The sequence below is a fragment of the Condylostylus longicornis genome, unplaced genomic scaffold, assembly GCF_029603195.1.
Source record: "Condylostylus longicornis isolate FDR11 unplaced genomic scaffold, ASM2960319v2 ptg000023l, whole genome shotgun sequence".
Taxonomy (NCBI): domain Eukaryota; kingdom Metazoa; phylum Arthropoda; class Insecta; order Diptera; family Dolichopodidae; genus Condylostylus; species Condylostylus longicornis.
In genome coordinates, this window is record NW_026577992.1 from 903,901 (window position 1) to 919,383 (window position 15,483).

The 15,483-nt window shown below is 26.3% G+C and overlaps 1 protein-coding gene across 1 annotated transcript in view; it reads left to right on the top strand.

Moving 5' to 3' along the window:
• LOC129606989 (dynein axonemal heavy chain 10) overlaps positions 1-15,483 on the top strand; it is a 131,883-nt gene that overhangs the window by 78,448 nt on the left and 37,952 nt on the right. Inside the window, exons 41-44 of the mRNA XM_055517661.1 lie at positions 1,796-1,906; positions 11,205-11,348; positions 12,647-12,787; positions 14,048-14,266. Coding sequence (XP_055373636.1) covers positions 1,796-1,906; positions 11,205-11,348; positions 12,647-12,787; positions 14,048-14,266 — 615 coding nt within the window. The remainder of the gene's footprint in view (positions 1-1,795; positions 1,907-11,204; positions 11,349-12,646; positions 12,788-14,047; positions 14,267-15,483) is intronic.

Consider the following 15,483-nt stretch of genomic DNA (forward strand, 5'->3'; position numbering starts at 1 on the left):
ATTATAGGTCAAATATATTTCTGAAGTTTTAGGGGAATTGCTTGACAGGTTCGGGTACCTGCCATACAACTCCAGAAGCTAATTTTAAATATTTGGAAAAATAATAAAGTCAGATATATGAAACTTGACAGTTGTGTGTCGAGTTATAGGCCAGATATATTTCTGAGGTTTTAGTGGAATTGCTTGACAGGTTCGAGTAGCTCCCATACAAGTCTAAAAGCTTATTTTAAATATTTGGAAAAATAATAAAGTCAGATTCATGAAACTTGGCAGTTGTGTGTCCAATTATAGGTCAGACATATTTCTGAAGTTTTGATGGAATTGCTTGACAGGTTCGGGTACTTGCCATACAACTCCAAAAGCTTATTTTAAATATTTGGAAAAATAATAAAGTCAGATTCATGAGCTTTGGCAGTCGTGTGTCCAATTATAGGTCAGATATATTTCTGAAGTTTTGATGGAATTGCTTGACGGGTTCGGGTACTTGCCATACAACTCTAAAAGCTTATTTTAAATATTTGGAAAAATAATAAAGTCAGATTCATGAAACTTGGCAGTTGTGTGTCGAGTTATAGGTCAGATATATTTCTGAAGTTTTGGTTAAACTGCTCTACAGCTACGAGTAGCTCCCATACAAGTCCAAAAGTTTTAATATTTGGAAAAATAAAGTCAGATTCATGAAACTTAGCAGTCGGATGTCCAATTATAGGTCAGACATGTCCGTGAAGTTTCTATAGAATGATTACACAGGTTTGAGTAATTGCTATACAACAACGAAAAGTGCAGGGTATAATTCAATCGGTTTATACCGACTGAAACGTTTTTACTTGTTTAAAGAACATTTTAATCGGGATTTTCATGAGAGTTACCTTATAAATTCCTATAAATTAAGTAATTTATTCAATATCAATCATTTACGTGATAGACAGATTTAGTTAAATTAAAACCAAAAATTTCGTAAATTTTCCGACCTTCAGGATTCTGAAAATATGAATCCTGAATTTATCAAAAATATGAATTCAGGATTCATATTTTTTTCCGCGAGTAAATAAGTTGAAAATAATAATGACGGTGTTTTTTTCTGCCGGGAAAACAAAACTTAATTCCGAAATTAAAGGGTTCAATTTCTCTCCAAGAAAAAAAACTGATCTCGGACCACTTTGTTGCGAGATTCCGACAGAAACCTTTTTAAAGCGATGAAAACCAATTGAAGTTTTTTTATGGTAAATAGAAATTAAATTCAACTTGTGCCATTTGCACATAAAAGCACAGATAGACTGTTAATTGAAAATTACAACAATATTTTTTTCTTTATAAATTTGGAATAGTAAATTGAAAATCTTTACACTATTCTTTGGGTTCACTGATTTTAAATACGGGATTAGTATCAAATGCTAATTCAACCATTTTATGCATAAAAAGAAAAAAAGATTGAAGTAAAAAAATCGAAATCCACTAATCTTTAGTAGAATATTAAAGAGGACAAAAAAATCGCACGTTTAAGGATTTTTTTTTTTGAAATGAGGCTTATTTGTTCGTTTTCTTTTGAATAATGCTAAAAAAATTTGAGAAAAATGTTTATTTTAAATTCACTTTAGCATTTTGTGTGTCGATCTCTAAGCAAAACCTCGCACCATGGTAGAAAACTGAAACTTCACAGGCAAGTAGATATTTGTGAGTGAATTTTCGCCTCTGAACAAAATTCTTACTTTAAGTTTTTGGAAAATTAAAGACATGTAAATTTTGTAGTAGACTTTTTAATATTTAATATTTAAAACAAATTTATTATTTTCAGGCTTGCTCAGTGATTGAATTATATGGTTACCTAAATCCTGATACAAGAGACTGGTTCGATGGTTTATTTTCAAATATATTTAGGGATATGAATAAACCAATAGACAAAGAGGTAAGAAATACATTTTTATTTTGATTTAATATTAAAAATTTATGAAATTGTTTTAAAATAAGCATAAAAATAGAAATTCGACATTGTGGACTGCGATTGGTAATAAAATAATGTTTGGTAACAAAAACTTGATATATAGCGCATGTTTTATATGTGTTATATGCAATTTTTTAATACAAAGCAACTTCAAGATATTTTTACAATTAAAGATTATTTGATTATAACCTAAGAATTAAGTGCGGAAAGCCTTATTGAAGCCTTATTGAAGCTCTTTCGCTAAATTGAGTTATAATACAGCTTCCCGTTGCATTAATCTCGTTCTGTAAAACACAAAATTAAAACCATTTAAAACTGCTGTCGGTCATTGATATTTCGTTTCAAACTAGGATCGAAGCATCTTAAAGTTATTACTAAATATTTTAAATTTGAACTGATTGACTTTATTGTTCTAAATAAGCAACAAATTATACATGCATTTTTGCATATTTTTAGGCAAATAAAAAAAAATTCTGAAAAATTAAAAACACAGACTCAACTTTACTTATGAATAAGCAACAAATAGTTTTTTATTACTTTATTTTTTTTTATTTTGCAGTAAGTTAAAAAATTAATTAAATCTTTTTTTTTCCTCTTTTTTCCACATTTTCAATAGCACATATTTTAAAGTAAGACATTATCCTTTATTACAAATTAATAACACTGTTTTTTTTTTTCGCAGTTTTTCCCTTTTTTTTTTAAATATTTCATTTTAAATGGTGGTTTAAAATATCACCCACATAAACCGACAGATTATCTTTTATCAATATTTTAATGATTTTTATTTTTCCATAAGAAAAAAAACACAAAATAATAATAAAAACGAACAAGGACAACAAAAAAAAAAAAACTCAACCTTGCTTTAACATTTTATTAATTTGTATATGTTTTCATTAAAAAACATTCACTTTTGATTGATGATGGAAAAGTATAAAATGTGAAAAAAGTATAAAAATCATAAAAAGATACTTGTTAATTTTCATTTTTGTTAAAAAAAATAATGTTATTTAACAACACAGTGTATGTATGTGATATATCAAAAAATATGCAAAAAAAAAATAAAAATCCCAACGAAACAGGACTGAATAAATTTATTCCTCAGTGATGTGCAGTTTAAATATGGGATTTATTAATTTATTACTTAAAATTTAAAATTATGTCCTAGACGTAAATACCAAAATTCTGAATTTAAAATTTTATCAAGTTGTTCGATTTATTGAATTTAATACAGAAAATTGACTTAAATTTGTCTTTTTGCCTTTAAATATTAACAGGATCAGTTTAATTTTTATAATAACTGTTCGAACAAATTTAACACTTGTATATTATTATCATGACGAAATTGCTTTTACTATAATTTCGAAAATTAAGTAAAATGAAAATTTAACAAATTGATACAGATTGTCTTAAGTCTTTTGTCATTGACTTTTTAATTAACTTATGTTATAAAAACGGATTTATGCTTTTACGAGTACCTATATATTGTTACATTTTGGATATTAAGAATAACTTTTTAATATAATAATATGTATAAGAATATGTAAATTAAAAATAAATAAGAATAGAAGACTATTATAAGTGCTGCCATTATATGGCAACATTCTCAAAATATTTTTGAAACAAAAGGTGATTTAAAGCAAATAAATTTTATTATTATCAAAAATTTTTATTGTTATTTGAACTATTAAAATTTTATATTTGTGTAGCTTATGCACTAAATAATAAGAAATTAAAGTTCACAATGATTTTTTGAGTATAAACCTTTGTTATATAACAGTTAAAATAATATTAGTTATCACTTTATTAGATAAGTAGAGTGTGACTCCTAAAATATTACTTATTGGGTTTCATGCTTTTTTATAAATTATTTCTTAGATAAATTTTCAGGAACATTTTCTGGAAGAAAAATATTTAAGAACAGTAAGTGATTATAAAAGAACATAATTTTGTATTATTGTACAATTCTACTATTTTACTTACATTTAAAAAAATATTATTTTACTATTATTAAATATTAGGATATTTAATTTCTCTATATAAATAATGTTTTAATAAATTTTAATATATACGTCACTGGGACCAAAAATAAATAATTCCTGAGAGATGGATAGTAGCTTAATTTATATGTAAACAAGTTTTTATTTTCGGTTTATATTTTATTTATTTTATTTATTGCTGATATAAACGTTTGATTTGCAAGTTTTCCATCATATTTTTCTCCTCTATCTCTGTTTTTTTTTCTCTCTTAAAGGCGTACATCTAACAAAAAAAAACACGAGTGGAGAGAAAGAAAAAACTCTTTTGGGAAAAATTTGATTCTCATTTCAAACAAACGAAAACATTTTTCAATTGTTCTTTGTTGTTTTTGTTTTTTATAATATTTTTTTAATATAAAAACATGTTTAATTTCTTGTCTTATGAAGTGAATGACCCATTTAGAATATGACTTTGTATATTTTATTGCTTTTGTAATAAATTAACTAAGTATTTCCAGTAATTGACAAGTTTCCAAGAATGAGTCCTAGATTTAGAATTGTACTAGTAGTAAAAGAGGTTGCGTTACTTCTTTCGCCAATACCTAACAGTAAATCAACAGAAAACTCAGCTAGAACTACGTACATTCTACGAAATTTAGAATTTTTTTATTAAATCGAAAATATTTGATTCCGAAATCAAGTGTCATAATTTTACTTTCTCTACATTTAAATTTGGCAGTAGAATCCGCACGTACCCCCTTCATCCTGGCAATATCTACAAAAATCCTTACAAATCCGCAACGTACATTCTTCATCCTGGTAATCTCTACAAAAATCCTGTAAACCGATTCCATGATTTCGAAACTATGAGTGATTTTAAAAGCGACAATTACAAATCTTTATACGATTCACTTCGCAGATTGAAAGAGATGATTGTAATGAATTCCTACGCATGGAAGTATAAGACTGAGTTTTGCAAATTTTAAAAAATTAGTTGCGTGTGTGTAAAGAGGATTTTATTATTGAGAGTTTAAAAATAATTTTATAAGTATAACAATATTCGTATCTTATCTGCTGGTTTAATAGCATTTAAATGAACAATACAATTTCAACTTAAAGAATAAAATAAATTTGCTGTTAAAAAAATTTTAGTAATTAATGCTCATCAGGTTATTTATAAATTTTATAGTTTTGATAGAGATTTGAAGCAAAACTGGATTAAAAGTTACAGATTTTTCAATTAATATAGGATTTTCTCTATGTTTAATTTAAGTTTGTCAAATACAACTCATACCGAAATTTAGATACGTTTACATATGACGTATACACATGAAAGGCTAATTGTTAATCAAATATTTGTTTAAGAATTTTGGAAATTTTACAATTTTCATTTGGTTTACATTTTGAAAATTTCGGAAAAAAGAACGCATTTCATGAAAATGAATTGGAAAATTTTATTTCTTTGAAATAATTAGCCTTAGGATTTTTAGGATCAACCGAATTTTTCATTATTTTATGTATAAAATACTTTTTTTTTTTGGTGGTTTTCTTTTTATAGAAACATAAAAAACTTCCACAATTATTCAACTTCTCATCACTCACAAAAAAATAAATTGTTGTTTTTCTTTTTTTTCACATACATTTTTAAATTTTTTTTTTATATAAAAGGAATTTTTTTTTGAATTTTTCAAAATAAAAAAAAAATCGAAAAAAGGAATACAATAAAACCATATAGGAGAAAAAAATGCGAAACCGTTAAACAAATATGTCTATGTGGAGTTGCGTGTTTTTAATTTTTTCCCATTCTCTTTTTTTTTTTCAAACTGCTTCTTCCTGTTTATTTTTTTTTGTTGCCGTTTGTTCAAGATTAATGTGTTTGGCAAAATTTTCTTTATGTGCATGCAGTAATAATATTATGTATTTATACATGTAATGTATAGATATTTGAAATTTAATTTACAGGGTGTCCCATACAGTTTTCTTGAAATATGAGGGATAGAAATGGTAGAAAAAGAAAAATAGTTTGGCAATAATGGAAAATTAGTAGCCATTTCAAGTAAAAGGTATTTAATCTATTCAAATTTTTGTTATGGCTTGACTTGGCAGAAGAAGTAATTAGCATCTAATTATTGTGGTTTCTGGTATCAAAAAAAATTTTATGCTTTTATGAACAAAATTTTCTTTTTCATCACAAATTGGAAATTATTTGATTTTCCTAAAATTGTTGCTACATAACCACATTGACAGCAATTTTCCACATGAACTTAATTTCTTGTCATATTAGTATTAACTTTAAGCTAAATGCATATTTTTGTAATTTCAAATAAAAAATTATTATGACATACAGAAAACTAATACATTTTAAGTAATTAATTTATAACTCAAAACAAATGACATGTCTAATTGCATATTTATCTCTTAATAGTATTTTAGAAGTCAAGGACATTTTCAATAATTCAGTTCTAAGTCAGATCTTGATATAAAGCACGTTTAATAAAATCCAAACTGTTAATAAAAACTACATTTGCGGTTAGAGTTCAAAAGGAATTTTTAAGCTTTTTTAAAACTACTGCAAAGATATTATTATTCTAAATAAGAAGAATGAGCATAAAAGAAAAATATTGGATATTTTAGAATTACGCTTCTTATATTCAGTTTCTGCAGATATCTAAGTCTGTGTGAAAAGACTTTTATGATTTAATTTAAAATTATCGCAAATCCCCCATTTTAGAATCAAAATTAAATTTCCATTAACTTTGCATATATTTGGGGGCACACCCTATATAGATATTATTTTGAAATTTTTGTATTATGCGTGGTTCGCTAGAAAACAAGAAGAAAAAACAACACAAAAACACAAGAAAACAATTTAAAAATTCTACTGTAGAATTACAAACAAAAAAAAATGTTTTAATAGGCTTTCATTGGTATACAAACTATGACAGACAGGCAGATGACAGGCAAGATGTTACCATATTCGTTTAACATTTTCCTTTCATCTATATATTTTTATTTTATGCTTTTTGTACGTCCTTTTTTTTGCATTTTTTATTATTGTTTCTTTTAGTTACACAATAAAAAAAAACAAAAAAAAATTCACAAGTGTAAATTGATGTTTTATTAATATTTAATGTGTGTGTATTTTACTTTAAATAATGTGAAAAAGGAGGAATAAAAAATATTAAATAAAAAATTTATAATACATTTTTGGCACATTTAATTTATATTTGATTTTCTTCATTATAATTTATCAAATAATTTAATTGCTCATTTATTCAATATAAATTCAATATGAACAATTGTTTAATAAATAAGTAATGTTAATTAATTTGAAATTTTAAAAATACAAGTTTTGTATATTAATTTTTTTAATTACATTAGAATTAAGGTTATTGTTTTTAATTTAAATTTAAATTGTCGTGCAGCAATTATTTGCTTACATATGTATATCAACTAGCATCGTGGGCAGAACGGAAAATTTTCGCGGTCTGTAGAAAACCGACATTTCTTTTGAAAAATCGGCACGTTTTTGAAATACTCACGACATCCACCATGAGAACTACAAATTTATTAATGTAATGTTAGTAATTACTGCATATTGCTTTTTGAAATTAAATAAAGTTGGGTCAAACCAATGGTTTGTATTGTAGCACTTTTCCCTTCAACAAGTGAAAATTCTGCTTTTAAATACAGTCTACGAGTATGTATACCTATCACACTATTAAAATTATTTTCATTCATATACAAAACTATTTCTAGGATTGCATATGTTTAGGATGAACGATTTATGCAGTCTTTGAAATAAAGCAAAAATTAATATAAGCAGGGGTTAACGTAATGCTCGATTTTAAGGTTTAATTGTATGAGTTAAGAAAAATAATTATATTTTTTAATATCATGGAATTTACCGTTAACTTTTTGCGTTTATAGAAATTTGGAAAAGCTTGCGGTTTCAGAAATATAAGGCGGCGAAAATGCAAATTTTACAAATTTCAAGAGGCCATAACTTGAGAGGGGGTGGAGATGGAAAAAAATTTTCTTCTAACGAAATGAATTATTTATTAATGTCTAAAGCTGCTAAAATTTCAAAGTTCTACATTATGGGGTTTAGTAGAAAAACGAGATCAAAAATTTGGAAAAAAAGGACTTTAGATAACGGTAAATTTGAACGGCCATTTTGTTTTTCTAAAGTTTAGCTATAGTATACTGCGCTAGGGGAAGGAAGCTACTGCCTTTCTGCGTTTGCAAAATTTCAAAAATGCTTATGGTTTCATTGCAACAAATAGTTAAAATAGGCTATTTTTAGTGCTTTGGGGTGGTATAACTTCTAGAGGGGGGGAGATAGGTAAAAATTTTGTTCTACGAAAATAAGTTTCTAGTAAAGATCTATGTACGTATTAAATTTCAGCTTTCTATCTTTAAGAATGTAGAAGTTTTGTAAACAGACACACGGACGGACGGACGGACGGACAGAGTGAAACTAATAAGCACTTTTTTCAAAAAATTTTTGGAAAAGTGCTAAAAAACTACAATTTACTTACTACATACATAGAATTACCAAGTTCAACCTTATGCTCATAAACTAAGTAATGTCTATTAATTGTCAGCACGCATGAACAGCTACTTTATGAAACTAAACAGTTTTAACAATCTCATTTCTGAAATTCAAGTAATAATAGTTCTAATTTGCAAGATAATTAATAAAAAATGAAAAATATAATAACCATAGTAACCCTTTATTGTCTCATTTCTTGTTCGAATATGTTTGTTTCCCAATATGCATGTTTCCTATCACATTTGGGCATTTCGGTTCGCATTTTTTGATTTTTCGTTTTTTGGAAAAAACTCTAGGAATCTGTTATATACAAAAAATTAAAAAATGTTAAAAAATTTTTTGGAAGTCTTTTGAACCCTGAACTCGTTACATTTATATCTCCAATTAAAACCACATGAACCTGAAATAAAATTTTGTGTACGATTTGTTTTAAATGTGCATAATTTTTATTTTGTTGATTATATGTGATTTTTAATTTATCTGGCTTGAATAATGATGTATAAGTAGTTGGTTGTATCAAAAATATGTCGAAGATAGAAAATTCAGTGTAATTTTTTGTGCTTTGTAGCAGAGAATGAATTTGAAAGCATTATAAGGTATTTATTTCAAAAAATATACCCAGTTTCAAAAATATTTTACTTTTTGATCACCCAAACAATACAATGAAATGTGCAATTTCTCTAAAATTTTTCACTTCAAGTTTTTTTTTATGTATCTAGGTATGCTAATTATAAAAGCAATAAATTGTAGTTTGAGTTTAAGGTTGAAAGAATTTTTTTACTTGAAAATTGTGAACGTGACATATTTTCGTAAATTTAAAATCTGCATTTAAAATCTAATCCTTTGTTCGTGATTTATAATTAAAATGAACATAAAATGAATGATAAAATTTCAAAATTGAAAATATTTAAATGCTCAATTAAATTTATTAATTAAAAATGAATTGGTCTTTGAAAATATTTCTTTATTTTATTATAATTTATGTGTGAATTATAAAATCAAATTTATTTTAAAAAAACTTAAAAAAAATAAATACAATAATTGAATAATTGATTAGAAACAAAATGAAAAATTAAAACATACAAAATTTAAATAAATTTTAATTAGATTTTTCTATTCTAAAATATGCAAAAACAAAAAGTTAAAAAAAAATTTTGTACTTATATAAATTTAAGCAAAAGGTTTTGATTCTGTAAAATTTAAAATTCTGTAAATTAAGGAAACTGCCAAAAGAAATTTTATAATTGTTTCTTTAATTATTGAGTTCATTCTTGAAATATAAATGGATAAAATGAAATTTATTGAGTTACGTTTTCTTAGTAAGATACGCTAAAATGAATTGGGACTCTAATTGAACAAATTTGGCAAATCAGGCTTTTAATTCTGGATTTTTAGGAAAATGTGACATCCGAACAGCATTCGAAGATTTGTAAAGTGGAAGTAGAAGTGGAATATTTCATTTCTTCATATTTAGAACACACCCCTAGCTACAGCAATAATTCTGTTTTACAAGAAACTTAAAAAATTTGTATGAAAATTTGTATTTCTGCACATGAATTTAAATTGCTTAACTAAGTCACTTTTAATGACTTTCTTTTACGTTTAGTAAAATGTTCGTAGGCTTTCTTGAATTTTACTGAAATTTTTACTTAAATCTTCTGTCCGAGCATTGAACTTTCCTGCTCTCAATAACATTACGTTAATTAATTAAAAAAATTGTATAGTTCACAAATCATAACCGCAAAATGAAATAAACATTGATATTTTTAATAAATCTTTTGTATTGTATTCTATACATTTTTGTTTATATTCTACACAATTTCAATAGTGCAAACTTTTATATACAATATTTTAATAGAAGGTTCAAATATAAATATTCTGCACATATAACTAATTAAATACTACATTTTCATGAAAAAAAAGTCTTCTAATTCAATCCTTTACAAAAATTCAATCCATAATATCAAAATCTAATTCCAATAATTCATTGTTCTTTTGTATAACTCTTACATAACAACGTAGTAAGTGCAAAAAACAAAAATCCTTAATACTCATTCGACATTAATTCAAAAACGAAACAAAGCCAAACAAAAAAAAAGTTGATTTTGCTGATTTTCATTGTTCTGATTTAGTTGTCATCATTATTATTTGTAGAATTCAACGACCATCGAAGCCATCTATTATATTTACTCATCCTTAGCAATTAGTAAATCAATCATAATACCTTAAACATCCCTTCGAGTATAAAGCCAAACGAATCTAAAAATATTGAAAAAAAAAATAATAATAATGGTCTCTAATAAAGAAAAAGTTTATAATAACTAGCATTGCCATCCGTTGTACATATATGTATGTATGTATGTATATACATGTGTAGCTGTAAACGAAATAACGGTATATTTTTTCAAAATTCATGTATAGTATTATTTCGGCCTTATTTTGTTCTTGTTCACTCACATAATATATACGGCATGTATAATATGTATACCTAACTACTTATATGTATATAACTTAGGTGTGTATGGATACGTAACCCAAAATTAAGAAGAAAGAGAATCAATAGTAAGCTAGATAACTTGTGTGTAATACATGCACATACCGTTTCTATGTAGGTACATATATTATGAAAAAAGTACAACATTCGACATAATAGATCTTAAAATATGTACCGATGTTTTCAGTTATTTTTATTAATATCAAAAAAAAAAAATAAAATTTTTTTTTGTTACAGGAGAGACGATATGTTTGCTTTGATGGCGACGTTGATGCTTTATGGATTGAAAATATGAATTCAGTTATGGATGATAACAAATTGCTGACTTTAGCAAATGGTGAACGTATACGTCTAGAGAGCTATTGTGCTTTATTATTTGAGGTAAGAATTTATTTTTCATTTTTGAAATGAATAAAGTACATAGTACCTACATATTCCGTGCTTGTTACTTTTTTTCTTTTTAAAATTTCTACATACATATATAATACTCGTATGTAGATATATGTATGTACGTATTTATGTTTTAAAATAAAACTAGAAATAAAATAATATTATAGGATTTTTGAATTTATATTACACCTATTGCGAATACAAAATTTAATGAGCATAATTCAATATTCTCGTAGCGTAATTGTAGACTATGAAAGTTAATTAAAAATATTCGATATTCATTATGATATATGTATATATAGTTATTTAGGAATGCGTTATACATAAATGCACATTTTGTAAAAGCAATGCATATTGTTCACTATTAATATTTTATTCAAAAAGTTTTTGTTATATACATTATGTATAGTAAAATAGTATGTATAGATAATAAATCATTAATCTCTAACAATGGTATATATAGCATTTTATACCTTTACTGCCACCCTGTTTACATTACAAAAATTTGAATTTTTTAAAAGCAAAAAGAACAGCATAAGAGTAGGAACTTGTTTTCGTCACTCGGTTACTGGAAGGTGAAAAGTTTAAGTCGATATTTTTAATACAGACACGTTGTTACTTTTTCAAAGCGGTCAACTATTTCAAATTTCTATAAAAGTAAAAACCTAAATTATAATGGGTAAAATATAATTATATGTTCTTATATACATATGTATATACATATATATATATATACTTGAATTCAATTAATAAGCCTTCGAATTCGACAACAATATTAATGTCTTCAATTTTAATTATACCATCGCGAAAATTATGTGCATGTATAAAATCATTTTTGTAGTAAGTGCTTATGGCACCGGTCCGTTAACCGAAAGATCTAGAGTTCAAACCCTGGTCTGGTCATTATAAAATTATATTTAAGCTTAATGTACAATACTTATAAAGAATTAAAAAAATTAAAGCACAATCTTTATAATATCTCATAATACTCGACATTAAAAACTAAAAATAAAAAATTAAATATCAATTACCTTAAATATTCAATATAAAGAAAAAAAAATACGACAGGCTAGTCTTAGCCTACATAGTTAAAATACCTATGACTCAATTAGATTGCGACATAACTATTTATATGCACTAGCCCTATGCTTCTGCTAAGAGTGAGCAGAGGAAAAAGAAATATAGTGAGATGAACTATTGTTTTTTTAAAAAGGTTAATTCGACTTGTTCAAGCTAAGTGTTTTCTTTTGGAAACCATAAATTTAATTCAAATTTATCTTGCTTTTCAGGTTGGAAATTTATCGTATGCATCTCCAGCCACAGTATCTAGAGCTGGTATGGTATATGTTGATCCAAAAAATTTGAAATACGAACCATATTGGAAGCGTTGGAAAAAAACCCGGCCTTTATATGAACAAGAAACTTTAAATGTAAGTATATTAATTTGAACACATAATTCGTATACCAAAACGAAAACTTTTTTACGTCAAGTATACTTTTTACTAAGCTTTTCAACTAACTAAAATCAAAACTATTTTCTAAAGTCTTTTGTTTCAGTCTCGAAATGAGAGAATGTGATAATTTACAGTAGTATTTTAGGAAAAGGAAAACTTAGATAACTGAAATAACTGATAAAATTTAGAATAAAAAGGTGAAGATAGCTAAAAAAATATTATTGTAGAGATTGTGAAAAATTTAGCGCACTTTATACTCACACAACGTTTGCGTTCAATTTTCACAAGCGGCTGTTCGGCGCAGCAATTGTCTTGGACATAGGTCCCTAAGTGTTCGGGAATTGTTGCCCAACTCCCTTAGAGACATCTCCGGCTTTGTGGTTGGGCCGGGGATGTTATAGATGGGAGCGTGGGGAGGCTACAATAAGTCACGAATGACTGCGGTGGCTTGGGGGGTTACTCCTGTCCCATTTGGTCCCCTTAAAATCTACAAAATTACAATCTACTCACACAACATGCATAAACTATGCACATATAGATAATTAATAATTAAATTTTGAAAAGCCATTCCATACTAATCGATTCATACCCATTTTTTGCCACACATTACTATATAATTGCACCTTTAAGTCAAGTTAATATCAAAGCTCAGAATTTGTAATTAATCCAATTTTATTTGAAGCCATTTTATAGTTTTCATCAATAACTATAAATGTTAGAGTAAAAATTTTTTAACTATCATATAATGTTATGAAAGCATAAGCCGAATTTCTTTTAAATACATATTAGGTTTTTTCTACGAAAGCCTTAAAAACATCAAAATTATTTCAGTGTTAACAAGTACTTTAGATTCCTACTAACGTTTCAATAAGCTTATATAGCTTTTCATAGGTTTTTATTATTTTGTTAGTTACATTTAGTACAATTTAAAACCATTTTATTATTTTCTTTATTATAATTTTCAAATATTGTAGATGGGCATGTTTATATATTGTTAAACACTTTTCTTTCACAAACATAAATTTTCTTATTATGCCTACGTAAATGTAAAGTATAAAAAAGTACACATTTTCAAAAGAAAGGGAGAACAATACATGCCACACTTGTAAATCTAAACCCATTTGACTTTGATTTTATTTTTATTATCAACAGTTTCTTAACAATTTTATTTTCTTATTTTACATGTAATATCATTCTTTGACGTTGTTTTTTATTCAAAAAAAAAAAATAAACAAGGACTTTTACGAGAAATTGATACCACCTACAATAGATTTTATATTAGAAGGAATAGATGGAACACAACAGGGTAATCCATTGAAACAAGTTATACATCAAACGGATTTAAATATGGTTGTACAATTTTGTAATACATATGAAGCAATATTTCAATTAAAAAATGAGGAAGGTGAAAATATTGAATACAAAAAAGATGCTCTAGAATGTGGCTTTATAGAGGTAAATTTAATATTTTTCTATATAGGTAAAACAAAATTAAAATGTAAATATGCAACTAAATTTATTTAACTTGAGTTGGATTATGTGTGTGATTTATTTTCATGTGGATAAATCCTAGCATGAAAATGGCAAATATTATATTGATTACGTACATAATTATTTTTACGATGTGTTGCGTAATCCTCAATTAGATGTTGAACATATTTTTTCAATATCATAAATACGCTATTAAAACAAGGTAAATAACTGTTTAAAGACGTGAAAATTCAAGTTTTAACAAACTAGTCTCCAAAATAGAAGCAACTTATAATTCTTCTAATTAAAAAAAACTATAAACGAGTAGCGGATTGTAAAACTGACACTTCAAATTGATCTCGTTATCTCAAACCGGTTTTCCCCACCTTTCGTACTAATTTTGTTTATACAAAGCAAACTTAATGTTTTTCAAATTTTTTAACACTTTATAGGTAAATATTTAATTTCTTTGTCACACTTTGCCGTTTCGATTTATTATTCGCTATAACCAGTTTTACATTTTAAAACGAGAAAAATAGAGTTGACTTTGTCAACTCTGTGATACCCATACGAATTTCTTATAATATGTGTGAATAAATATGCCATAACTGACTATGGGACAGACTATGACTTTAAGTTGCCGTATTACCATATTAATTTATGCAAAATTTCAGTACTTTAAAACACTGTGTGTGCCAAACTACTATTGAAAATGTATGGCACCTACCAGAAAGAGCCAAGAAATTTTAACGTATTTTATCAAGTACATCGGCCCTACTAATATATTCGCTTGTGTGAAATTTCAATACCATAGCTTTTATAGTTTCTACGATATAGTCAAATAAATTTTGAAGTTGTATGGCAGCTACCCGATCCGGTACGCTACGCGATCATGTCCAATTTAAATAAGGTTCTGGCACTTACTACAATAAATCAATTGTAAAAATTTGGTGAAGTTAGCTCAATTAGTTTTTGACTTATCGCTGGGACGGACGGAAGGACCGACGGACAGGCAGATAAAGCTAAATCAACTCAGAATTCGACGCTGATCAAAAACATACACTTGAGTCTATATCAAACGGCAAGGCAAATTTAATATAACCTTCAAACATACGTTCGTTCGGGTATAAATATTTGTAATTATGTAGGAATATACAGCACGTGCTATACTTTCCTCTTTATTCTTGTACTAATAATCTAAT